The sequence below is a fragment of the Calliphora vicina genome, chromosome 1, assembly GCF_958450345.1.
Source record: "Calliphora vicina chromosome 1, idCalVici1.1, whole genome shotgun sequence".
Classification (NCBI taxonomy): Eukaryota; Metazoa; Arthropoda; class Insecta; order Diptera; family Calliphoridae; genus Calliphora; species Calliphora vicina.
In genome coordinates this window covers 31,713,165-31,739,896 of record NC_088780.1, presented here as the reverse complement: position 1 = coordinate 31,739,896, position 26,732 = coordinate 31,713,165, and the positions used below count along the sequence as shown (strand labels likewise).

The 26,732-nt window shown below is 31.5% G+C and overlaps 2 protein-coding genes across 2 annotated transcripts in view; both read left to right on the top strand.

The window, feature by feature from the left end:
- mfas (midline fasciclin) overlaps positions 1-12,858 on the top strand; it is a 35,987-nt gene extending 23,129 nt beyond the window's left edge. Inside the window, exons 5-8 of the mRNA XM_065507326.1 lie at positions 10,084-10,257; positions 10,458-10,734; positions 10,839-11,307; positions 11,365-12,858. Coding sequence (XP_065363398.1) covers positions 10,084-10,257; positions 10,458-10,734; positions 10,839-11,307; positions 11,365-12,575 — 2,131 coding nt within the window. The 3' untranslated portion in view covers positions 12,576-12,858. The remainder of the gene's footprint in view (positions 1-10,083; positions 10,258-10,457; positions 10,735-10,838; positions 11,308-11,364) is intronic.
- Positions 12,859-20,761: 7,903 nt separating this feature from the next.
- Positions 20,762-26,531, top strand: LOC135948887 (uncharacterized). The gene is made up of 5 exons (XM_065498339.1): positions 20,762-20,969; positions 21,066-21,345; positions 21,417-21,581; positions 25,738-26,111; positions 26,387-26,531. Exons 1-5 carry the CDS (start codon positions 20,821-20,823, stop codon positions 26,457-26,459), a joined length of 1,041 nt encoding a protein of 346 aa, XP_065354411.1. The 5' UTR covers positions 20,762-20,820; the 3' UTR covers positions 26,460-26,531.
- The last annotated feature ends 201 nt before the right edge of the window (positions 26,532-26,732 follow it).

Sequence of the window (26,732 nt, the reverse complement as noted above, 5' to 3'; positions counted from 1 at the left end):
CGTGTAAAATTTAAATGATTTTGCAATGCGGCAAAATGATTTTGCAAGTCCTTGTGTCTGCAAAATGAGGCATTTAGGAAGGCCTCTTTACTGCATCTTTTTCCCGCTGGGTATTTATAAACGTGTAAAAGAAAACAGTGATTGACTATTTAATTATGTTGTTGTACATTTTAAATAAATTAAGAGTTGTTACAGTTTTTAAACAACTAAACGGCTTTTATTTGAAATCAAAAGTATCCGGTTTATTTAAAGGAAATAAACCATCGTTTATTTTCTTACTTTTGGCTGAATCCTGCTGCTTGCAAACGTTTTGAAATTGCTGCTTGAGTAACTCCAATGATTTTGTAAGCTCTTGTTTAGTTTGACAACAATCTTCAGGAGTAATGCCTTCAATTCAAACTTTTTGGCTGGTCTGGGCAATCATTGTCTTCCGTGTCAAAATCACCACTTCTGAACCGCACAAACCATCCCTCGTACGTTGAAACCGTTGAAACACATTCACCATAAGCTTTTGCGAGTAATCGTTGTGCTTCAGCGGCACTTTTTTTCAAATTAAAAAAGTAAAGCAAAACTTTCCGAATATGACGCTTTGTTGGTACAAAATTCGACATTTTCGAAGCAAAAAAAAAACTTTTTATACAATACGTCTTAGTTTTTCCCCCCTTGCTTGTCTCCATTAATATCTGTCACACTGTTAGTATTTAAAATACTGCGACGCTTTTTTTTATCAGTAATTGAATATAGTCTAGTTGAAAAGAAAATCTATTATACCCATTTATATAATTCCATTTACATCACATCAGCCATAATAATCTTAATATTACTAACAGATGTGTTTCTAGAAATTCAACAAACAGATAAACATTTTTGTTTAAATTGTAATTTTAAACTCACATGTTATTAGAACAAACACATGCTTCACAAACTGTTGTATAAACTTTAAACAATATTTATTTTCATAAATTTCATATTCATAAGATTAGAGAAATGTTGATATGTAGATAATAGATTTGAGACTCAGAATCAATTTGCGGTCAGTGGCTTTAGTGGGGGCATGATAATTATTTAGATACACAATCAAAACAAATAGTAACATAAATTCGCATAAAATTTACCCAAGTACTTGGGCAAATGCAAAATAAATAATAAAAAAATAAAATAAAAAAACAGACACAATAAATAATGGTACAACAACTCTTCATCATATTTAATTTAATTGAATTGAAGGAAACTATTCAATTTGATGATTTACATCCACATCCACCACATGAAGTATGATGATGATTAAAATAATGATGATGATGGTCTATAGAAAAGCCAGATAAAAATAGTGATATGAACACACACTCTGTGTCTACACTGTACACAATTAGTATTAATACACTCAGTGTTCAGTGTGTTCAGACTTTCACAGTGAAAATATGTGTGAATTAATGAAAGTTTGCCAACCGAAGTATGTAGTTAAATTTAGTTTAATTCATGTGTTTTTTTTTAGAAATTTTTATTTTTTTTTAGTTTAGTTTTTTTTTTAATAATTGTGCGTTTTTTTTATTTTGAAATTGACAGTTTTATGATTTTTATCTGTTGCCTGTGACTTTGACAAATGTATAAATTTGTTGGCGCTTTTGTTTTTTTTTAAATAAAACACGTAATTAGTGTTTATTTTAGTTTAATTACTAGCTAATTGTTTAATTGTATAAGGAAATTTTCTAGCAAGATCTGAAATAAATATTGTGTTTTAATTAGTTTTTAAGCGCTCTGTTTGTTATTAGGTCTAGAAGTATTAATGTTGCAGCAACATGTTGCTGGCAACATCATAAGTAATCAGGTAACTGTCCCTGGCATTTATATACAGTGAGCGGGAATTCCCGCTTAGAACAAATTATTCAATTTTAAGAATACAGACTTCGTTAAAAATCCAAAAAAGGTCTTTGGTTTTAAAATGTAATTGGATACAAATAAAAAAATCCAATACAAATTTAATATAAAGAGAAAAACTGACTCGATTTTTAATTTTGGTTATATACAAATCTGTCACCATTTGTCATTTGTATCGGAATGGCTTCAATTTCCATTAGATTTTGTTCTACCTTCGTTATATTCCAACTAATTCTGTTAATTCGCAAAAATAAATATTTTATTTTTTGAATTGGCAATGTTTTGTTTATTAAATCAAAAATTAAGTAATGATGTTAATTAAAACTTGAAGGAAACTCAATAATAATTAACAAAATTCAATCGCACGGAAGGTGGTTCTAAGCTAAAAATTTTCGTTTTACTAAAATAATTTCACTTTCGATCGGGATAGAATTCTGTGACAGCCCTAGACATTCACGAGTTTTTGAAATAATTTGAATATTGGAACTTGTTGTTGGTCTATTTGGGTTAAATCTTTTTGTTATATGAATCTTCTGCATTTGTTTTGGAGCTTTAAGCTTCTTTAGAGTAAGTCAAGTTCAAAAAACATCACATAAAACTAAAGAAAATAATTCGCGGGAATTCTCGCACAATTTACCGGGATTACGGGATTGAAAATTTTGCGGAATTCCCGAGATTTCCCGTCCCTCGAATTTCAAGGTTTATCTTATTTTGATAATTTCGTTTTGTAATTTTTATGATACAATTGGTCAACTCACAAGGTCTCTTATCATGTCATAATGTCCTTGGCGGCACGGCTTAACAGACTCATAGGAGTTCGGCGCAGGTCTCTGCAGGTTGGTTACGATAACACAATAAACATAGCATACAGAGTGATACATATTATTTTAGGACATTTTTTGCTTGAAAGTCAGTAACAACATTTGTAAACCATTGTGAAATATTAGGACATTATGACATGATAGGAGACCTTGTGAATTGACCAAATAACTTTTTAAAATAGTAAAAAAAGCTGGAGACAAGATTTGCAAAAATTACAAAAAAAAATATTAAACGATTTTTATCTATGCAAGAAATATTCAATTAATAAATCAGCTGTTTAAAAAATGGTAAAAATATGCTGGAAAAACTCAACATTTGGAAGGAAGAACTCCAAGACAAGATATTTTAATACACAGATAGTTTAATCCCCTTGTCTTGACTTGACAAATATTTATCATGACAATTAATGATGATTGTTGTCAAGAAAAAGTTGTCGCAGCAAAAGCACTAACAATTTTAAATACACTTTCAGAACAAAATAAAAATTAAACATAATTCCCACTATTGATGTTACCCCCTGTCTATACCTGATAAATTGTTATCATGATAAACGTCAAAATGGTTGTCAAATTAAAAAATTATCAGGTATAGTCTATATTTATTAGTATTATTGCTTCGTTATGACAATGTTGTTAGTGCTTTTGCTTAGACAACAAACGTCATTAATTGTTATGATAAATATTTGTCAAGTATAGACAAGGGGTTAACGCCACAAAATCAAAAACATGCGTGCTTGATGGGTGTACATCAAATCATCAAATACACATACACGAATTTGACATCAAGCTTTTTGATAGTGTATAGTGTATCTAATATCAAATAAACATGTGTACAATTTATTGGTTACGTTGCTGATCAATGTGAAAGTAACTTAAGTTTATTATTACTAAAGAAATAACCAAATTTGTTTACTAAATATACGAAAAATTTTATGACTCACATTCAAAAAAAACGTAATTCCTGTCAAAAAAAAAATTAAGCTCCATATTCTTTTTAATTAATTATATTGTAGCATTATTTTGGATGACTCTTATAAACACAAAACAATTTCTTTGAATAAATTATAACATTCACTGTCCATCAAACTGAATTATTTATATTTTTTTGTTGACATTTTTAAAATGCGTCTCAAACTTCACAGATTTATTACGTAATTCGATTCTAATTCATATAAACTTGAATGATTTTCTTTTCGAATTGAATTTAATATACCCGAAATGTTAGACAGAAAGTTTTCGGTTACAAACAAATATTAAATTTATTAAAATATTGCATCACTAAAGCATAATAAAACATTAGCTTTTCAAGAAACTTTCATCACACTTTTTTTCCGTACGGCAAAACTTTTCGTAAAGTCGTATCGTGTAAAGGCACCCGTAAGTTTGACAGATCATATTACTTGTGTAACAATGTAAACGGGGCTTAAGTAGTACCGTTAGATATCTTCAAAAAATTCCAACTGGGTATTTGTGATCCAATTCTTAGCTTCATTAGGCAATATTAAACAATATTTGTTAACTTTTAAATACTTTTCATTATAATTGTTTTTAGTTTTTTTTTTATTTATTTAATAAATATAAACAAATAAACGGTTGTTATTATTTCACATGCTTGGTTAAACATTAAAAGTTCAAATATATTGTTTATTACTTGTTAACAATTTTCATATTAACATAACTCAAATATTATATATGTAAATTCTACAAAAAAATATAATTAAAATAAATGTAATGAATTAAACCCATTTGGAAATTTTCTTTATATAAAAACTCACTATTATCTACAATCTTCGAAGACAGCTAAAATAAATTTTTATGCATGACATTATTATACATCCAATAATTTGACAATTGTTACAATTAGTCGTTTTTCTTTTTTTTTGAAGCCACGAAAGCTAACAAGGCAAATGAAAGCCATTATTTTTAATATTTGTTTTACTTTTTGCATTACTTACATCCCAAATTAAATTAATATGAATTAGAGTGAAAAAAAACACTAAATTGGTAACACTTGCATATAAGAGTATGATTTCCAACATGGCGGCCATATTATTTTGAGAGAGAATAACGGTAATAATTGATGAGAAAAACTAATAAAAATGTTTGCAACAGTAATTCAATATAGGTACATAAATGAAAATCGACTTTTTCAGACCAAAATGTCGATTTCGACTTTTCGATTTTTTTCCAGTAAAAAGTCGATTGCTTGAACAATCAATATCTAGACTTGGTATTTTCTAACACGAGCAAAGAAAACTGTTTAGAAATTTCGATGTGGACATTTATTTTGTAGGTAAAATTTTATTCTGAAATTATAAAAATGTGTAGCTATTGTCACTGTTTATGATTCAGAGAATTAAAATTAAAATACAAAATACATGTATTATCAGTCATGTTATTTTATTAAATTTGATTTATGTATATTAGTTTATTTTGTGTTTTTTTAAAGGTCTTAGTTTATCAGCCAAATTTATAAAACATGTGCTTAGTTCTAAGTGTCACTTTTTAAGTGAAAGTTTATCATTGTTTAAATTGTAAGCCTGTGATTGATATGCCATTTTAAACACACAGTTTAAACTAAGAAAAATTAAAAAAAATTAGGTAAATATTTGTTGAATTCACAACTTAAAAATTGCTGTTGGTTAGCATTTGCTACAATACAACAGTTTTACTATATTGGTCAATTCACAAGGTGTCCTATCATGTCATATTGTCATAATGTCCTATTGTTTCACTACTCGGCGGCTCGACAAAAAAAGAGAATATAATTAATTCAATTCCGAAAATAGAAAACATCATGTAACTCTTTTTCTTGTTTTTATTTAATACCGAACAAAAGTTAAATTTTCCATCCCTGAATTACATATCATTTCATATTGAATGCCACTTTACAAAAAGAAGATAATTAAATTTCATACAATTTACAACTATACAATACCTTGTAAATTGAGTAAATATTAATTTTAAAATTTATTCGATTAATCAATTACTTTGTCAACTTGTATTACACAAACTTTGTGCACAATTTCCTTAAAACAATAAATTAAAATAACTTAAATTATGTATATTAGCTGTGTAAAATTAAGTACTTATGATTGTGTTTGGAATTGTAATAAACTTTACCCATAACTTCCTTAAACACTAGTAGCTCTTCCTTTATTAAAAGTAAGCCCTTTAAAATTATGTTCTTTTTACAAATGCTCTATTCTACAATTTAATTATTCTAAACCAGTCTAAAACACTGTAAGTCGTTACGTGTTCTCAAAAGCACTTATAAATGTACTACATTCATTGTAAATATCTTAATTATAATTGTTGTAAATTCAAGGTTAATGATTTCATAATAAATAAGGTTTTTCTATAGCAAAACGTTTGATTAAGTTGTGAATAAATTGATTACAACTGCCTGCCTACAACAACAAATATATACCTCCTCTAATAATTCAAACAAATTCAGTTGTAATTCTCGTTCAAACAAAAGATGAGATTTACAAAATTGATAAAAACCAAACACAAACTGACATGATGACAATCAGTAGATATTCTAATTTACTTGACTTAATGCCAAGTTTGTATTCTTTAGTTCTTACATGAATTTAAAATGGAAAACTGTGAATAATTTATAATTTACTTGTACAGGCCGCCGAAAGCGAGAACGTAATTGTTTTTTGTTATTAAATTAGATTACTCTAAAGGAATTTTTAAATAGTTAGTTAATATATTATTGAAATTGAAATATTCTTTGTTAAATAACCGAAACTGGAAAATGAAATTTTAAATGACAGCTGTCTTACGAATTGGAAATGATTTTTGAATTAGTAAGTTGGGAAACTACTGAGGTTTAATGGAATATTAACATAAAAGTATGGTTTTTTTAAATGCAAATTTTATTACATATAAATAAACCTATTTTATTAGAAATTTCTGGATTATAAAGACAATTCAATATAAATGAAAATCGACTTTTTCCGACCAAAATGTCGATTTCGAATTTTCGAATTTTTTCAGTAAAAAGTCGAGTGTTTGAACTATAGTTTCGAATTCGGTTTTAATCGAAAACGCGGTTTTTCAAGGTCTAAAACCGAAACCGACAATTATTTTTCGGTTTTAACTTTCAATTTATTTTCAGTAGATAAATTAAAAATAAACATATTTTATTAGAAATTTCTGGATTATAAAGATTTAAAATTGTATTTATAACGGTTTAAAATATATTCCCTTTATTTGATGAAGGGTTCTTTCGTAAAAATACAGCTATATTTTATCACTACAGCATTTGGCATCACTGCTTTACGTCAAATGCTTCTAAAATTTGGCATCACTGAAAATCGTTGGCAGTGATGCCAAGTTAAAAAATCTGTTTTAAATCCTGCGAGTGCCTAAAAATCATCTAATTTATTTCACATTGGACTTAATGATGGGTTGGTTTTTTAGGGCAAAAAAATAATCTTTTTGAAGTGAACATTTTGTTAACAATATTTTAAAAGTTTCAAAGAAAAATAAAAAGGAATTGGATGCTAACTAGTGCCTTTCTAAGTTAAAAAATCAATTTCAAATCATCTGTCCAACATTAATTTCAGTGATATTGGGCATAATTATTGGTTTTTAGGGGCAAGAAGTTCCCTATTGACACTGAATTTCTTTTAAAAAGCTATAATGACATTTTGTTAACAATGTTTTAAAAGTTTTAAAGATGAAATCGAATACTAGTTCAAGTCTTTCAAAGATGTTCTTATTTATTTTCAAAGTTATTGTTTTCAAGCCCATGTTAACTGATTTCAGAAATGTTTTTAACTGCCGATACTTATTAGCTAACGTCGGCTAGATAATTAATTGTACTTTTATGTAAATTAATAATAAAATATTTAAAATATTATTGATAGAAAGATAAGAATCCGAAATATCCCGAAATTTGTAATTTATGGGATTTGGCCCATAATGACCAATACAGTTGATTATAAATACATTATGTTATCAAAATCTAATTGAAAATTTCGTTAAAAAAAAAGCCAAATTCGAAGCACCTGTGGTAAACCCGTTTTTATAACCTTCACCTTCGTGAGAAGGATATATATAAGTTTGTCATTCCGTTTGTAATTTCTACATTTTTCATTTCCTATCCTATAAAGTATATATATTCTGGATCCTTATAGATAGCGTAGTCGATTAAGCCATGTCCGTCTGTCTGTCTGTTGAAATCAATTTTCTGAAGACCCCAGATATCTTCGGGATCCAAATCTTCAATAATTCTGTCAGACATGCTTTCGAGAAGTTTGCTATTTAAAATCAGCAATATATATATATATCAGCGATATATTTTACACAAAAGCGAAAAGAATGTTTTATACCACAGACCAATATTATAATAAATAATAATTCCATACAGTGGGAACAAAAAGTAAAATATCTCGGTATTATGATCGATCCGAAAATGAAGTTTAAGGATCATATACCTTATATAATAAATAAAGTTAACATATTAACCCGTATCCTATACCCGTTTATAAATCGGAAATCTAGCCTTAACATTTATAATAAAAAACTTATTTTAAAGTCCATTTTCCATGCTGTTATATTCTATGCAGTCCCCGTTTGGTCTACTAGCGCATCTTGCCATATCAAAAAACTGCAAATAGCTCAAAATAAGCTACTAAAACTTATATATAACCTACCTTGGTTTTTTTCTACATCACGCCTTCACGATATTGCGGGCTTGGAATTAGTTCGAGACAAGATCAATAGGCTTACACAAAATTTGAATACCAGATGCATAAATTCAGATTTCGTTCATATTAATGAGCTAGTATCATCTTAGGTTTTTATCTAGTCTGTAGTTTAGTAGTATAAGTAGTTTTAAATAAAAATCAAATAGGTTTTTGCCAAATTTTCTCCTCCAAAAATATTGTATATATGTATATAGAAGTTTTATTTAAATAGATATCTATTATTAAGCTGAAAAAGAAAAATCTTGAACACTTAAATTTGTAATATAATTAAAATGAAAATGTAAATATTATGAATAAATAAATTAAAAATAAAAAAAATAAAAAAATATTTCAAAGACATTTGCAACGACGTATGTAAGACCATAGTAAGTTGGACCTACAATGGGTCAAAATCGGAAAAAAATTTTTAACCCGAATTTTTTTTCACAAAAAAAAATTGAAAAAAAAAAAAATTTTAAATTTAAAAAAAAAAATTAAAATTTAAAATAACAATCAAAATTTAAAATTTGTAAGTATAATTTGGTGAAGGGTATATAAGATTCGGCACAGCCGAATATAGCACTCTTACTTGTTTCAAATTAAAGAAGTAAATTTTCTCCCTCGTGAGAAGGAAATATAAAGTTTGTCATTCCGTTTGTAATTTCCACAATATAATTTTCCGACCCTATAAAGTATATATATTCTGGATCCATATAGATAGCGGAGTCGATTAAGCCATGACCGTCTGTCTGTTGAAATCAACTTTCCAAAGCCCCCAAATAACTTACAAACGATTCATACATCAATATCTTCGGAATTCTTCAGGCTCGGTTGGTATTTAAAATCGAGAAAATCGGTCCAAAGGCTGAGATATAAGGAAAAAATCAGGACAACCTCGATTTTTAACCTATATCTGGATTACTAAGTCATTAATATAGACAATATGGATATCTAATGATAAATATTTCAAAGACCTTTGCAACGACGTATAAAGACCTTAGTAAGTTGGACCTACAATGGGTCAAAATCGGAAAAGATATTTTTTATCCCGAATATTTTTTTTTTCACCAAAAGTTTTTTTTTTCGCTAAACAAAATTTAAAAAGCAAAAAAAAAAATATTTTAAAATTTAAAAAAAAAACAATTCGAAAATTTTTTTTTTTCAAAAAATGAAAAAAAACATCTTTGGAAAACAAAATAAATTTTGTTTGCCTAAAAGGAGAGCTATATTCGGCCCAGACGAATATAGCACTCTTACTTGTTTTAAATTAAAGAAGTAAAGCAAAACTTCCGGCATATGACGATTTGTTGGTGCCCAATTCGAAAAAATGGGACTACGGTATGGTAAAATTTTAATTATGCGTATAACTCGTTAACTATAAGAGAGAATTTAGGCCTAAACAAGAACATTAAGAATATATTAAAATACACGCAAAAAATGGGCAAATGTTTTAAAAATTTTACAATTCTGTGATGTCCATAGTCAAAGTCTAAACTCGAATACTCTACTGCTACGCTTTTGTGTAATTTCATGTCTACTTGTTAGCAATGGCCGAATTATTTGCAAAATATTTTGTGTAACATGAAAAAGTGGGCGGATAAATATGAAATTTTCTTCTTTTTTAATATTTCCAATGCTTTTTTTTATAATTTATTTCCTTTATTCTCTTTCCTTTTTAGACCCAATGTCTGTACCGAAAAGGAAGAGGATGAAAAAGCCCTGGAAGGCGATGAAAAAGAAGAAACTGAAACTGCAGAAGGTTCTGAAACTGTTAAACAACCCAGCTTTGGCCAGTTCCAATTTCAGTTGAACTCATGTGTGGAAAAGCCAAACAAATATGTTTGCACCAGAGTGTAAGTAACTATACAGAAAATTTACAAAACAATTTGCAATTAACCCAGTTTCACATTTCAATTTGTCATAATGCAATTGCATTGAGTTGAGTTGAGAGATACGTAGATATATTAATTGGCAATAATTGTTAGTGCTGTTATTAACTATTGTGATGTGTTCATTCGTTTATTTATTTATTTATTTATTTATTTAATTGTAGTATTAATAAAAATGGCAAAAAGAAAACTTTGACCATTTCTCGCCAGTGCTGTCATGGCTATGGTCGTCCACGTAATGCCGCTTATGCAACAACTTGTGAAAAAGTTGAAATCAAAGATATTGAGGCAACGGCCGCCGATATGGGTGCCAAAGCGTTTGTGGCCAAAGCAAAGAGCAGCGGTTTAGCCGACACCATACAGACGGGTAAAAACGTAACCATCTTTTTGCCATTGGATGAGGCATTCACTGCCTACAGCGATTCGGTGCAAAGTGAAAATGTAAGTACATAGTTTTTGTGTGTGAGTTAAATTAGGTTTGAAAATCCATAATTGAAATGCTCTAAATCACGTACATTTCTTATTTTATTATTGTTTTGGAACAGAATTTGGTTGAAATGAAATCGGATGATGGCATGAAACAATTGTATTTGCGTCATGTTGTGGATGGCGAAATCAGTTTGGATGATGTGCGCAATGAACAGATTTTGAAAACTCAAGTAGATGGCCAAACCATACGCATCAACAGCTATCAGATGCCCATTTCCTTGAGTCCCGAACCTTATCGTTATACCGCCAACTGTGTGCCCATTGAGAAGCATGATAAACTCTCCGAACAGGGTATGGTTCATACGTTGGGCGGCGTTTTGAAATCCACCAACAAGAATGTTATGGATATTATACGCCAGCGTGCCGATATGTCGATTATGCGCACTGTTTTGGAAAACACTAAGTTGAATGAATTGTTGGAGGGTGAGAAGCCGGTGACCATATTTGTACCCACCGATGATGCCTTTGAGAAATTGGAACCTCATCTACGTAGAGCTTTGAAGGAGGGCAAGGGTTGTGCCTCAAGTAGGTTTCATTTTATTTATATCAAATATATTTATCTAATTTATTTTTTTCTTCCAGACATTCTTAAAAACCACATCTTGGATTTGACCTTCTGCTCGGTGGCTTCTATTCCCGGTGCCAAAACTACCGCCTACAATTTATTGGGTGAACCCATGCGTTTCAATCGCAGCAAATCATTGGATGCCGACTCCAAGGAACAACAACCCGTTATGATTAATGGCATTGCCAAGATCACGGAGGCTGATATTATGGGCTCCAATGGTGTGGTCCATGTTATTGACACCATCATGCCCACTGAATCGGCTTTACCCTTATCCTCTTTGATGCAAGAGAAAAATGTCACCATTTTTAAGCGTCTTTTGGAAGCCACCGGTTTGGACAACAAATTCGATGATATGGACAATGTAACCGTCTTTGCCCCCACCGACAAGGCCATGCAAAACACCCAGTGGGCTAAAATGTTGGAAGAGTCTCCAGAACAACTGAAAGACAACAAGGATTTGATTGAGTTCCTTAACTATCACATTGCCCAGCCCATGATTAAGACCTGTGATTTGCAAGAACAACTTATGCCAACAGTGGGTGGCGACAAAGTGCGCATTAATCTGTATTCTACCCATGCGCTCTTCTCCAATGTCATGAATCGTGCCACCGTCAACTGTGCCCGTTTGGTGCATTTCGATGATGAAAGTTGCGGTTCGGTATTGCATCAAGTGGACAAGCCTTTGCAGCCCACCAAACAAAACCTTTTGGAATTGTTGGAATCCAATCCCAACTACAGCAAATTCTTGGATCTAGTGCGCATGGCTAATCTAACCGATTTGTTGGCCAATGCCGAGGGCGATTATACTTTGTTGGTGCCCAAGAACGATGTCTTCGAGGAGCTGGAAGATTCTCTGTCGAAAGATCAAACGGAATTGGAAAATCTCATCAAAACCCACATAGTCGATGATGTTGTATGCTGTGCTGGCATCATACCCACCAACTGGCCTTTTGTACGCTCCATTGAGTCCTTGAATGGTCATCATTTGCGCATTACCCGTGATCGTCGTCCCAAGATACAAAATGCCGGTGTTACCAAATGTGATACAATTGCCTCGAACGGCATTATCCATGAAATCAATGATGTTATAGTTCCTCTCTCTAGACAACAGCAGCAACAACAACAATCCCATAAAATTCCCCAATATCCCGGCGGCCATCAAGTTCACCGACCACAACATCCCTTCCAAAATCCCGAAGATATTTTCGGTGATCTCTTTTTCTAGATGGTGGTAGTCCATCGCCTAAAACTTATTGACCGTTAGTGGAAATAAAGCTCAATTATATAAAAAAATTCCCACACTTTCCCCATCATACATTTTTAAAACGAAACATTTACAGACATACATACATGCATACGTATTTATTAAGCACAATAAACAATTTAAAAAACTAAGAACGAAACGAAAATTTTAATCTGATATTTTCGAATATTTTCTACATTATAATTATTATATAAATATTTAACTTTATAAATTATTATTTATACAAATAAATTAAAAAAACAAACGATTATTTAAATTTAATAAATAAATAAAAAAAAAAATAAAAAAATAACGCCTGTTTCTTTTAGTGTCACAAGTTTGAGTTGGCATCACTGCTTTATTTTAGCACCAATTTAACAGCTGATGTTGTTGCTGTTGTAGCAGCTTCAACAATTTTACAATATTTAATCTGGGGGTTCTGCAAGATCAAGTCCACAAAGTATACAGAGATGTCAAATTTGACGTTTCAAAAATTCAAAATCAGATGATAGGGCAGTTATATTAAAAAGGAATAGCAAATATATTGTATACAATACTAGCTGACCCGGTGCGCTTCGCCACCCCAATTAGAAGAAAGAAATAGTACTATCAAGTCTCACTTTGTGAATCTAATTGTAAATGTCTAATTTTCAAAATGTGTCCCTAATTTAAAATTTTTAGGTTTATTATTATAAAATATTCAAAAAGTACCATTGCAATAAGGAAATAGTACCATTGATTATCACTTTTAAATTCGCATTCACTAAACCATAACCCGTCAAGTTTGAATTTTAGATTTGTATATCATTTCCTATATTATCAACTAATTTTGTTTCTATAATACTTAATATTTAATAAATTATCACAAAACCGAAACCGATCGGTTTTTAATTTTTTAAAACCAAAACCACGGTTTTGAAACTCTTCGATTTTTTGGAAACTCTAGGTCCATTATTATAGGAAATTCAAGAAAGTACCATTAGAATATATAAAAAGTACCAAAAATCCCACACTTGTGGTTTCTCACTCACTTGGGTCCATATAGCTTAATTTCATGGCTTTAGGTTCATTGGTGAAGAAATTACAAAAAGTACCATTCGAATAAAGAAAAAGTACCAAAAAGTATCCCCCTAGAATTCTAACTCACTTAGGACCATGTATGCTTAATTTCATGTTTATAAGTCCATTGTTATAGAAAATTCAAAAAAGTACCATTAGAATATAGAAAAAGTACCAAAAAGCAGTCACTTGTGGATTCCCACTCACCCTGGTCCATATAACCTTTATTTCATGTTTCTAGATTCATTGGTGAAGAAATTACAAAAAGTACCAATCGAATAAAGAAAAAGTACCACAAAGTCTCCCCCTCGAATTCTCACTTACTTAGGACCATATATGCATAATTTCATGTTTCTAAGCCCATTGTTATAGAAATTTCAAAAAAGTACCATTAGAAGAACAAAAAAGTAGCTATAGTTCAGTTTTGGTACCTAAATATTATCCCCTATTCCTAACACTAACTTCACTCAGATACATATCAGCTAACTTTAATGTCGATAACTGAAATAATTTAAAATGTTGAAAAAGTACCATTAGGAGAAAAGTACCAATTTCCCTTTTCTTCCCTCAAGTTTGAAATTTAAAAATATTCCATTTTGCCAAAATTGTTTATGCTACAGGCATGTCTCAAAATATTAAAATCTGTGTTAATGTGCCCAAGAATAAATATGTTTTAAAAAAAGTACCAACTGTTTACCCGGATTTGGCCCAATATACACCTTGGTACTCGAGTTCCAAATAACACCCTGTTAGTTAATTTTTGTATGAATCCTGGAACCAACGTTAAAAAAATTATCAAAATTGGCTTAATAATTTCAAATATAATGTATTTTCCCGATTTTATCCCCTTTTTGGTACCTTTTTTATCCCCATTGAGGTGGTACAATTTTATTCAAATAAATTTCTGTAACGTGGTGGGAGCTCATAATAAAATATTCGTATGTCTATGTCAAATTATAGAAAAACATGTTTTATGAAAAAGTACCAAAAATAAACACAATTTTTATCCCTTAAGGGTTCGAATTTCCAAAAAGTACCAAACTTATATTTTTTATTTTTTGATAAGTAAAGAATACGATTTAAAATTTGTTTCTATGTTTATTGGTTTAAAAGATACATAGGGTGCAAAAGAAGTACCAAAATACAGTTTTTACCCGTTTTCTCCCCTAAAAGTTTCGAATTTCGAAAAAGTACCAAACACCTGTCAGCTTATTTTTTGAATGGAGTAACATGCAATTTTAAGTTTTTTTGTATCTTTATTAGTTTTTGAGATATAAGTTTACCGAATTTACCCTTTTTTAACCTTTTTTACCCCCTAAACGTTCGAATTTCCAAAAATCCCTTCTTATCGGATCGTTTTTGGGAGGGAGGAGCCCACAGTTAAAATTTCATGATTCTAGCTTCAGTCGTTTGGGCTGTGCGATGATGAATCAGACAGTCAGTCAGTAACGTTACTCTTTTATATATATAGATCATTGATGATTTAAAGCAAAACGCTATACACAATGCGAATATGGTAGACAAAGTAATGTAATCAAAACAAAGAAATAAACAAAACGATGAAAAGGGTAGTTTGTAAAGAGAGAGAGAGAGAGACAAATAGCAAAGAGATTATTTTCTGTCTCGTGACACCTCTGTATACTTTGTGATCAAGTCCAAGGAATTGTGCTACTTCTGCTGGGTGGGTCCATAAATCTGGCTGGACAGTTGAAAATGTGGAGGGTATCATGGGTACCCTGACCACATGCTGGGCATAAGTTGAGGACGGCACGGTCTATGCGGGACCAGAAGGCATTAAGCCTATTGCTCCATCCTGATATTAGTTGTGCCAGAACGACTCTTGTTTTACGCGGTAGAACTTTTTCGGCGTCTGCTATCGGTGGTGGGCGACCTCCAAGTACGACATTCATACGGTATCCTGCTACCGTGGAATTGATGTCGTCTCTATGTACTGTTGTTCAAAGCTGTCAAATACGAGCTGCGATCAAATGGATCCTGCACATACCTCTTTATGCTCTCCTCGTATTTTCTAAGATCCTGTCTGACATGCCTCGGGGGAGTCTCCAACTGTATGATGTCGAAGTTTGGATGACTTCTCCGGTGACAACCCAGAATGAACTGTTGCGTCAGCATGACGTTATGTTCCCTGGCCGGTAGAACCTTAGTTTCCTCGTGAAGGTGGTGTTTGGAGGTAATTTGGAGGCAGCCTGTGACGGTCCTTAAGGCTGCATTTTGACAGCTTTGAATATTTCACCACTGAGTATCACTTAACGAAGGCGACCACACTGGAGCAGCATAGTTAATCACTGACCGGTCAATCATATTGTAGGTTGCTAGCAAGGTTTCTTTGTCCATACCTCAAGTGCTGCCGGCTAGTGGCGTGAGGACCTTGTTCCTATTTCGCAGTTTATGCGTGTGCTGAGGAGGTAAAAAGGCTATCAAAAGTGCTTGTCACATTTTCTGGTGGTTCACTGTCGGAATTTGTACGCCGTCGACCATGATGCCTAAGTTCAGTTTTACCTCCTTCGTCCTTCGTGAAGAGTGCTGCCGATGACTTCGTTGGTGATAGCTGCAGGTTACGTGCAGTGAAGAAATTGTGGATTTCGTTGAGATAATAACCATTTACCAAACCGCAAAGCTCATCAACGTTGTGACCTGTCGCCAAGATGATGCAGTCGTCCGCATAGGTGATAAGCTCCACACCCTGTGGGGGCACTGGGAGTTTAGAGAGGTAGAAGTTAAAAAGCTGATAGTTGCTTTTTGTTTAGTTTGCATTGAAATTTCATTATGAATTTCAATCGACCATCGTCGTTGCGCCGCAAATTCGGCGAATGGGCTGAAGTACAAATTGATATTGATTTTGAATTTCCATTCAAAATTCTATTTTTCCGATGAAGCCCATTTTTGGTTGAATGTGTACGCAAATAAACAGAATTGTCGCATTTGGAGTGAGAAGAATCCATAAGCTTTTGTCGAAACACAATTACATCCACAGAAAGTTACTGTTTGGTGCGCTTTATGAGCTGGTGGAGTCATTGGCCCATATGTCTTCAAAAACGAAGATGGTCAGAATGATACTGTCTCGATCGAAACAAAATATTCCAAATACTTTTTAATAGGTATTGCTACATGTGGCTGGGCATTTTTTGGCCAATGCTCGCTTCAAATGAATCAGTTGTGTTCGGTACAGGTTCCCTGGTCAGATTTCAGCAGCTTATACTAGATAGGTCCCCTTTTGTTCCCACCAAATACAGAGAATACTGCTTAGCACCATGGATATTTGGATTTGGTGTCGATTCGGCTGGTTGGCCGGGCTTCACATATGTTCTCTTACGCTTCGGAATATCGTAATGGATCCATTTTTCATCGCAAATAATGATTCGGTGCAAAAATGATTTCTTTTGTAGCATTTCGAACATTCAAACGTCTTTCAAGGTCCGTCGGCTTCAATTCGTATGGTACCAAATTTCCCTGCTTTTGGATGAATCCTGCTGCTCGCAAACGTTTTGAAATTAATGCTTGAATAGCTCCCAATGATTTTGTTTACAACAATCTTAATTAAGTAATGGTCTTCAATATTTTTTGGCTGGCCTGAGCGATCTTCGCCTTCCGTGTCAAAATCACCACTTCTGAAGCGAAAAAACCATTTCTCGCATGTTGAAACCGTTGGAACACATTCAGTTTTATCAGTAATCACCATAAAATTCTGTTCAGTTCGGACCAAAATTGATTCAAGTCCCCAAGAAGTCCCTTGTTCGATAATCACTTATAAATATAGTTATGTAAATAAGCTTTATTACAACATTAAATACTTTGCAAAGTTATGTACGACCTAGACTCCTAGACATATTGATGGTGGGTATACAAGAAAATAAAAGTGGCTAATCCACAATGAGGAACTCCTTGATTAACTGTACGAGGTGGTGAGCATTTGTCTTTACACTCTACGAACGACTGTCATCTTCATGTTGTTGGGCATTGAGGAATGCGGGATATTCTGGAAGACAATGGAGTGATTGACGTGACTACTGTAACGCCTATCACAAAGCTTCTGCTGCTTTTAGCTATTTAATGTCTAATTGGCAAAGACGTTTGTTGTGGTGGTGCTGTGTATTTTACGGACCCCATGTTAGTGACGATCTGCTGGTAGGTGACAGCTGGGTCAAGTGACAAAAGGAAAATCGGTCTGTAAGATTGTCTCTCAGTCGCGTCCTTCCTTGAACGAGTTTGAAAGGTTGTGTAGTTTGCGAGCAACACTTAGTTTCGCAATGTCTCTCTCGGGATGCTCAATAAAAAGCCGAGAAAACTCAAATACATGGTAGTATCCACAAAATTCATAGCGACCATGACAACCTTCTTCATCGGGTTAGAGAGAGACCAAAGTGTAGACTACAACTTGCCAACTCATGAACTCAAATGAAGTTCTTTAGCTGATCTAACCATTTATGCCAACCTGCTCAAATCGCGATTCAGTTTTACGATCTTCTAGTCCTCTGAGTTGGTATTTCGGATCTATTCACAGTCATCAGTGGTAGAACTTCCCAGGAGAAGCAGTGCTTCTGCCGCACTATGGATAATCGGCCAGCCGGAATGAAGTGAGAAACTGCTGATGTGACGCTTTAGTGGAACTTTCTCTCTGCTTGATGTACTTTCAATGTGGTGGAGGGTGTTTGAAGATCACTGAAGACGTAATCATTTTCAACCTGAAATTAGTCCTTGATGGTCCATGGAAAGTATACATGCCCCCCCCCCCCCATTGTATTCCAAGGAAATTTTATCTAGAATCGTTTAAAAAAAATCAAAGCGATCCGACCAATAGTTTAGTTTCTATTGAGATTTAAATGTTTTTATACCATTCACCTTCGTGAGAAGGGTATATATTAGCAGTAGAAACGAAAAAACACAAGTAGTCTAGTTAAAAAATTAATAAAAACTCGGAGTCAATAATTACTACTACTACTGCTACCTTCACATTTTGGTAGCAGTAGTTGTAGTAGTACTAATAAAAGAAAAATTTAAAAGTACCAGAGTAATTTATTTTCTATTGCTACCTTAAAAAAGAAAAAGTTTTGATGTAGCAGTCATTAGTTTTTTATTAATTCTGCTACTTTTAAAATTTAGTAGTAATAGAAGTAGCAGTTGAGGTAGTAGATGAAGTAGCAGTTAAGTAGCAGTTGAAGTAGCAGCTAAGTAGCTGTTGAGGTAGCAATAAAATAAGTCAAAAATAAAAATCTTCAGCCAAAAAATTATATTATGTATTGTTGTTGTGTATGTATATTTGTGTATGTTGGTCGTGTTGTAAACAAAAGTTCGGCTTTTTTGTTATACACACAGAAAACACGATCTTTCTGTTAGCAACACGAACATCTGAGACGAATAAAATCGAATAATTCTTTCAAACTCTCTCAAAACAAAAACAACACACAGTGTTTAATTCTGTCAATTTTGGTGTTATGACTGAAGATTTTCTTTTTTGACTACCTTAACTGCTGCATCAACTGCTACTTTACTGCTACCTTAAAAATTAAAACTCGATATAGAGCAGTAGCAATGATTTGTATTTTTATGCTACTACTCCATTTACAATTCATGTTTTATTACTACTGCTCTGTTAAGAGTTTTATATTTTGAAGGTAGCAGTAGTTTTAAAAAAACAAGAAAACGAAAAAAGACAAATGCTACCGCTACATACACTTTTTTGAGGCAGTAGTTGTAGCAACAGTTAAAAATTTGTTAGTTATCGTAGCTTTTTAAACACTGGTAATTTCTACATTTTTCATTTCCGACCCTATAAAATATATATATTCTGGATCCTTATAGATAGCGGAGTCGATTAAGCCATGTCCGTCCGTCTGTCTGTCTGTCTGTTGAAATCAATTTTCTGAAGACCCCAGATATCTTCGGGATCCAAATCTTCAATAATTCTGTCAGACATGCTTTCGAGAATTTTGCTATTTAAAATCAGCAAAATCGGTCCACAAATGGCTGAGATATGAGGAAAAAACCAAGACAACCTCGATTTTTGACCTATTTTGTGACCTATATCTGGATTACTCAGACATTAATATAGACAATATGAATATCTAATGATAGATATTTCAAAGACATTTGCAACGACGTATATTAGACCATAGTAAGTTGGACCAACAATAGGTCAAAATCGGAAAAAAAAAAATTTTTAAATTTAAAAAAAAAATTTAAATTTAAAAAAAAAAAATTTAAAATAACAATCGAAAAAATTTTGTTTCCAAAAAATTAAAAAAACAACTGGAAAAAAAATTAAATTTTTTTTACCTAAAAATATTTAAAATTTTGAAGTATAATTTGGTGAAGGGTATATAAGATTCGGCACAGCCGAATATAACACTCTTACTTGTTTCATATAAAACTCATAATGTTATATATAAAAGAACTTTTTTTCTAACATTCATTATACATACATGTATAATTAGTAAATAATAAATCAAAACAAAAAAATGTTTAAAAAATGCGTTTTCATATAAAATTCCCTAAAGGTTTCTTGTACTTCGTATAAGAGCAAAAACTACTCAACCGTCAAGGGGTTAAATAATGTTAAAAACGTTACAATCTAATTAAACTCAGCCTCTGTAAAACACAAATATAAATACGTGTCCAAATGCTGAAGTGGGTAATGAGTCAAAAAGTGCATAATTGTCATTAAAATTTGTGTGATATTGTTTAAATGAACAATTTTACAATGATGTTAAAATGCCAGAATGTAGTTCGGCTCGTATTTTAGTATCTCTTACAAAATATTCAAATTAGTACCAACTGGGTACTTTCTTTTGTACGTTATCTTTTAAAACCAATATTTATTTGCAATGAATTCAAACGCAATAAATTTTGTTTCATAAGTATGTACAGCTACATATTAGTTAAGAGTATTTAATTAAATACTCTCTGCAAGACTGATAATAAGTATTATATGTATATGAGTAAAATAACAAGTACTCTTTGTTTATCTCAATGGGTTTTCTTATCATTAATGGATGCAAAAAATAAAAATAAAAACTTAAATAAGTTTGTTGTTTAGAAGAGCAATTTAAACAAATGCCGCTAAATTTATAAACAGTTTGCTTTTGAACGTTTAACAAATAGGGAGCAGCGCGTTTGCAGTTTATTTTTGTTTATATATTTTCAACTGAGAATGTCTTCCTCTAACCTGCCCGCTACCTTTACCAAGGGATTTCATGATGAAGAATTGTGTAAGAAAATGGAATATCGTGTGTTGGGACGTACCGATTTAAAAGTCTCAAAACTTTCCTTGGGCACTGGAACTTTAAGTTCTTTTTATGGGTAAAGCCACAGTATTCAATTGAAATTCTATTTTATATTAATGAAGCTTTTAAATTACAATATAAATGTTTAATGTGTTTTAAAAATATATTCAAGTGACCTTGATGTGAATGAGGCTATCGCCACAATACACAAAGCTCTTAAAGCCGGTATAAATTATATTGATACGGCTCCTTATTATGGCCAAGGTCGTTCGGAAGAGGTATTGGGCATGGCTTTAAAGGAGGTACCCCGCTCCGCCTACTATGTGGCCACTAAGGTGGGCCGTTATAAGCCCACCTTTGAGGGCATGTTTGATTTCTCCGCCAAAAAGACCCGTGAAAGTGTGGAGAAAAGTTTACAACTATTGGGTTTGGATTATGTGGATATAATACAGGTGGGTAAATGGAGAGTTCAGTTTATTATTTATTTATGTTATATATACTTTCATTTTTATTTGTATTTTAGATTCATGATATAGAATTTACCAAAGATTTTGATATTGTTATCAATGAATGTCTGCCGGAATTGGAGAAAATTGTTAAGGAAGGCAAGGCTAAATATATTGGTGTTACTGCTTATCCTTTAAAAGCTTTAAAGGAATGCATTAAAGCTGCTAATGGAAGATTTGATGTAAGTATTTAAGATTAAGAAGAATTCTAAGGGCAGTGTAGAAAATATTGTTTAAAATAAATATGTCTCAATAAAATTTATAAAGCGATAGAGGAGAACAATACAGTAGGCCCTAAGCATACGGAAATTAAAACCAGTTTTTTTATAAGTGTTGTGAAAATCATATTTTTATATCCTTATAACAATGAGTGGCAATTCTGAAAGTATATATATTCTGGATCGTTATAGATAGCGGAATCAATAAAGCCATATCCGTTTGACCATCTGTATATTGAAATCACCTTTCAGTAGCCCCCCAAATAACTTACATATAGTATGATTCATACATCAATATATACCTTAAAGACCCGGATCGATTGCCATTTAAAATCGAGAAAATCAGCCCACAAATGGTTGATTTTTGAATTTTGGCCTGTTTTTGATTTAATCTGGATTACTAAGTCATTAATATAGACAATGGCTGACTTCCAAAATGTATCAATACAAAGTTTGTATGCAGTTCTCCTACGGTATTTTAATTATGTACATATTTAAACTTCCTAAACAATGCAACTATGTACTTTGTTTACATTTACATTTACGATATGAAATGAACATAATGCAAATTATCATTTTTTCACTGAAAAATATATAAATGTATTTATTTGGTGCTTATATATAAGTAATATTTATATGGAAAGCAAAAACAAAATTTCAAAAATTTGAAAATGTTTTTGTTTTATATACAAAATTTTCAAATTATGAAAGGCAAATCAACACTTGAATTTTGATGCGTTTGTTCTGTTAAGAATTTGTATATAAAACAAAAACAACATTTTCAAATTTTTGAAATTTTGTTTTTGCTTTCCACATAAATATCACTTGGTGACGTGATTTACAAAATTAGGGCCTAAGTTTTTTATCCAAAAAAAAATAATATTACTTCCATTTGTGAGTCTGCCATTCTCTATATTCTTTTCTTTTTTTATTTGTGTGCGTAAATAGAAAATTATCAAAGAAAGCATCAACTATAAAACCGATGCGTGATTGCTTTTTTACTGCGTTCAAAATACTTATTGGCGGCATTTTGAAATAGTATACACAGTAGAGTGCTCCAAAAAAATAAAATTGCGAATTTTGACCGTCCCCCCCTCTAGAATTGTTCTATGTATTGTAGAAACACATTGTGTAAAATATTAGGATGATAGGATAACGTTAACTGGTGGCGGAACGACGCTGAAGTTTTGAGGTGCATTTACAAGGGGAAAATATGCAATTTTTTCAGTTTTTGTAAAAATTTTGCCATTAAATAATGACTTTCAAAATTTAATTTAAAAGAATCGAAATGTGTACGTAATTGTCGTTATAATAACATATAAAAGACAAAAATTGGTGAAAAAATGTTAAAGTTATTAAAAAATCGCCAGGCCATTAACGTGACTCAGGCCACTAGAACAAGAAATTTATGAACAAAATTAACATATTTTGAGAAATATTAAAATAAAAGCTTATTTTTACTTAAAATATATCCATATTTACTTGTATATGAGTTTTTGTCCTCGTAGGATACCGTTCACCTATTCGCAGGTATGACCAAAAAAATTAAATTTTTTTAACGGCAGTTTCAAAACTCCAATTTCAAATTTTTAAAAATTTTGTTAAACAAATTTCAGAATTTTTGATCATAACATGGGGATTTATTTACAACATAATAGGGAATAAAAATGTGAAAAAAGTATGTCAATACCTCCTATAGTTTTTCCGTACCTGCGATATAAATTTTGCGATTTTCGAGAAAAACTAATTTTTTGGCCATATTTTGGCGAATGAGCCCAATGTGTTATCCATGTTATATTTTTCTTAAGTTTTATCAAAATCGGCCCAAAAATGTATAACATTTAGTTATCTTTCCATGAGAAATTCCATATATTGATAAATTTGACCTTTGACCTTCATGATTTAAGGTTTAACGTTTTCCAATTTTAGAAAAACTTTCAGAGTATATTTAGAATTATCTGGACTATAATATTCTCAATAGGTTCTTTTTAAAATTCAGTAAGCTCATTTGTCAAAATATGGCCAAATAATTTGTTTTTCTCGAAAATTGCTTAATTTAAATAGCAGGTACATAAAAACTGTAGGAGATATTTTCATATTTTTATTCTCTATTATATTCTCAATAAATCCCAAATGAGATGATCAAAAAATTCTGAAATTTGTTTAACAAAATTTTTAAAAATATGAAAATGTAGTTTTAAAATTGAAAAATAAAAACAAATTTTGAAAAAAGTAGGCGTTTTTTGGATGGACCTTCGGTATCAACAATTTTCAAATTTCTTTTCATTTAAAATATTTAATGTAAAGTTAGCTTTTCAAAAAGTATAAATTCCTAAATACATCTTCTTACATTTTTTTTAGATAACTTAAAAAGAAAAGATACTTTATCCCAAAAAACAAGAAAAAATCGAATTTTTTTAAATTTTTAAATTCAAATGCATATAACTTTCGAGTTAGTCCCGATTTTTAAACAATTCTTTTTTAATTGACACATACATATGTTGTTATTCTAATGAAGGAAAACTGGAGAAAATCGGAAAATTTTTGGAACCGCTGCTATCAGAAAACTGGAGTGGGCTGGGTAAAAATTTTTGAAAATTTAATATTCAAATGCGAATATCTCCTAAGCTATAAAAGATAAATGATAGCTAGGTTTTCTGTAGTGCTTGACTATGATATTCTATATGTGTAATTTTTTTGAAATCAGAACACAAACGAAAATTTAACATCCCGAGGTGTTTTACTTTGAGGACCTCTAACCGCGTCGTTGGTGGACCCATGAGATCCTGATTGAAAACTTATAGTCGACAACACTTCCTTTTTTGGACACGTGAAATTTCATTCAAACCGGACTAACCGTTTAGATGTTACAAATTTATTTCCCACTTTTCGTATTTTTTTGGATTTTATCGCCCTTTTTTTGAGAAATTTAGGAAATTGTTGTGAAAATTTACCAATATTTTACTTTCTCACAATAAAAACCGGGGGCTAGAAATTTATTATTTAGCTATGGTTCCTTCGGCAGTTTCTTGATCCCTAGAACAAGAATAGAGATGAGCCTTTGTACATTTTTTCGGACCCCTACAATTTGACCCACCCTAATATATACTATATTCTGGGTCCCTGTCCTAATCTTGATTTATTGTTTGTGAAAAATCTTTTTTTATACCCTTCACCTTCGTGAGAAGGGTATATATAAGTTTGTCATTCCGTTTGTATATCCAGAATATATACATATACCCTATAAAGTATATATATTCTGGATCCTTATAGATAGCGGAGTCGATTAAGCCATGTCCGTCTGTCGGTTGAAATCAACTTTTCGAAGCCCCCAAATAACTTACATACAGGATTCATACATCAATATATTCGGAATTCTTCCGGCTCGGTTGCTATTTAAAATCCGACAAAATCGATTTTTGGCCTATTTTTGGTCTATATCTGGATTACTAAGTCATTAATATTGACAATATGGATATCTAATGATAGATATTTCAAAGTCCATTGCAACGATGCATATTAAGCTATAGTAAGTTGGACCTACAATGGGTCAAAATCGGGAAAAATATTTTTTAACCGGAATTTTTTTTTGCTGAAATTTTTTTTTTAAAAATTAAAAAAATAAAATTTTGAAAAAACTTTTTTAAAAAAAAATTTAAAAACAGAAAAGAAAAAATTAAAAAAACTTTTTTTTTTAAAAATTTGAAAAAAAAATTTAAATTTTGTTACCTAAAAATATTTAAAAAAAAATATTTTTAAGTATAATTTGGTGAAGGGTATCTAAGATTCGGCACAGCCGAATATAGCTCTCTTACTTGTTTGTTCTTATCTTATTTTTGTTGAAAATCGGTTTTTTATTAAAACTTTTTAAGAAAAATCGGATTTTTGCTGAAAATTGTTTTTTAATGATAAAATCGGGAGGTTTTTATGGATTTTTACGGAGTTTTATTTATATCTCGGCGATTTATGCATCGATTTGGTTGATTATTCGTATAGACTATGTAGAATGTATTTATGTCAGATCTAAGTTATTAGAATTTCTTTGTGAAAATATTTTAAATTAATTTCATTCATTTAAACATAATTTCTTAAAATTTCTTTTGTTTTACCCTCAATCTAGACCGTTTTATCCTATGCCCGCTATACCCTCTGCGATGATTCCCTTAAAGCATACATTGATTTCTTTCAAAAAGAAAACATGGGCATTGTATGCGCCAGTGCTCATGCCCTTGGCCTTCTAACGAATGGTGGTCCACAACCCTGGCATCCCACAAACGATGAACACAAGCAGTTATGCCGCAAGGCAGCAAATATCTGTAAAGAGGCTAATATCGAACTTGGCAAACTGGCCATGCACTATTGTATGCAACTGGATGGTGTTACAACATTTCTAACTGGTATGCAAACACGTCAGCTGTTGGACATAAATTTGGAGGCATTTTATCAGGGTTTAACTAAAAAGGAGCAGGAAGTTTTGCAACTTTTAAAAGATACGTAAGTAGTGATGATGATGAGGATGGTCATAGTTAATATGGTAAATAGTTAGTAGTAACTGGATTAAGGAAACAGGTTAGAAGAGTGTTTGGCGTATAAAATTGTGCAATTCGGCTACCATGTTGAATATTGATGACAGGAAGATAAACATCTACATATTTAAATTTATAAAATATTTATGACTCGCTTTTTTTCTTTTTATTTATTTTTGTGTGTTTGTTTCTAATTTCTTTCCTTTTCTTCCTATTTTTTTATATTTTGCTTATGTTTTCTAGTGTTTTTACCAAGTCAATCAACTGGGAAGGCAATGAACTTGAACTCTACTGGGCGGCCATGAACAAGAAGTAAAATAAATAATTTACTTTTAATTTTTTATGCTTTATTTTCAAACACAAATTGATTTCAATAAATTTAAAATGTTACATGTTTTTTTCTAGTAGTTTTGATCAGTAATAGTATCACTGATCAATTGTTTTGATCTTAGATTTAATTCTCCCCTCTCAATGCACAATTTACTACTGTTTTGGAATAATAAGGCACTGCTACACGTTGAATATATATTGTGATATTTGGATCGCGATCCATTGTAATGGATCACGAAAAATTAGATTATTCTGCGAT

What these genes read in the sequence shown, in the direction of transcription:
- LOC135948887 (XM_065498339.1), top strand. Translation starts at nt 20,821, where the DNA reads ATGTCTTCCTCTAACCTGCCCGCTACCTTTACCAAGGGATTTCATGAT. An exon ending in ACTTTAAGTTCTTTTTATGG is followed by an intron (nt 20,970 to 21,065) that starts GTAAAGCCACAG and finishes AATATATTCAAG; the next exon opens with TGACCTTGATGTGAATGAGG. An exon ending in ATTATGTGGATATAATACAG is followed by an intron (nt 21,346 to 21,416) that starts GTGGGTAAATGG and finishes TTTGTATTTTAG; the next exon opens with ATTCATGATATAGAATTTAC.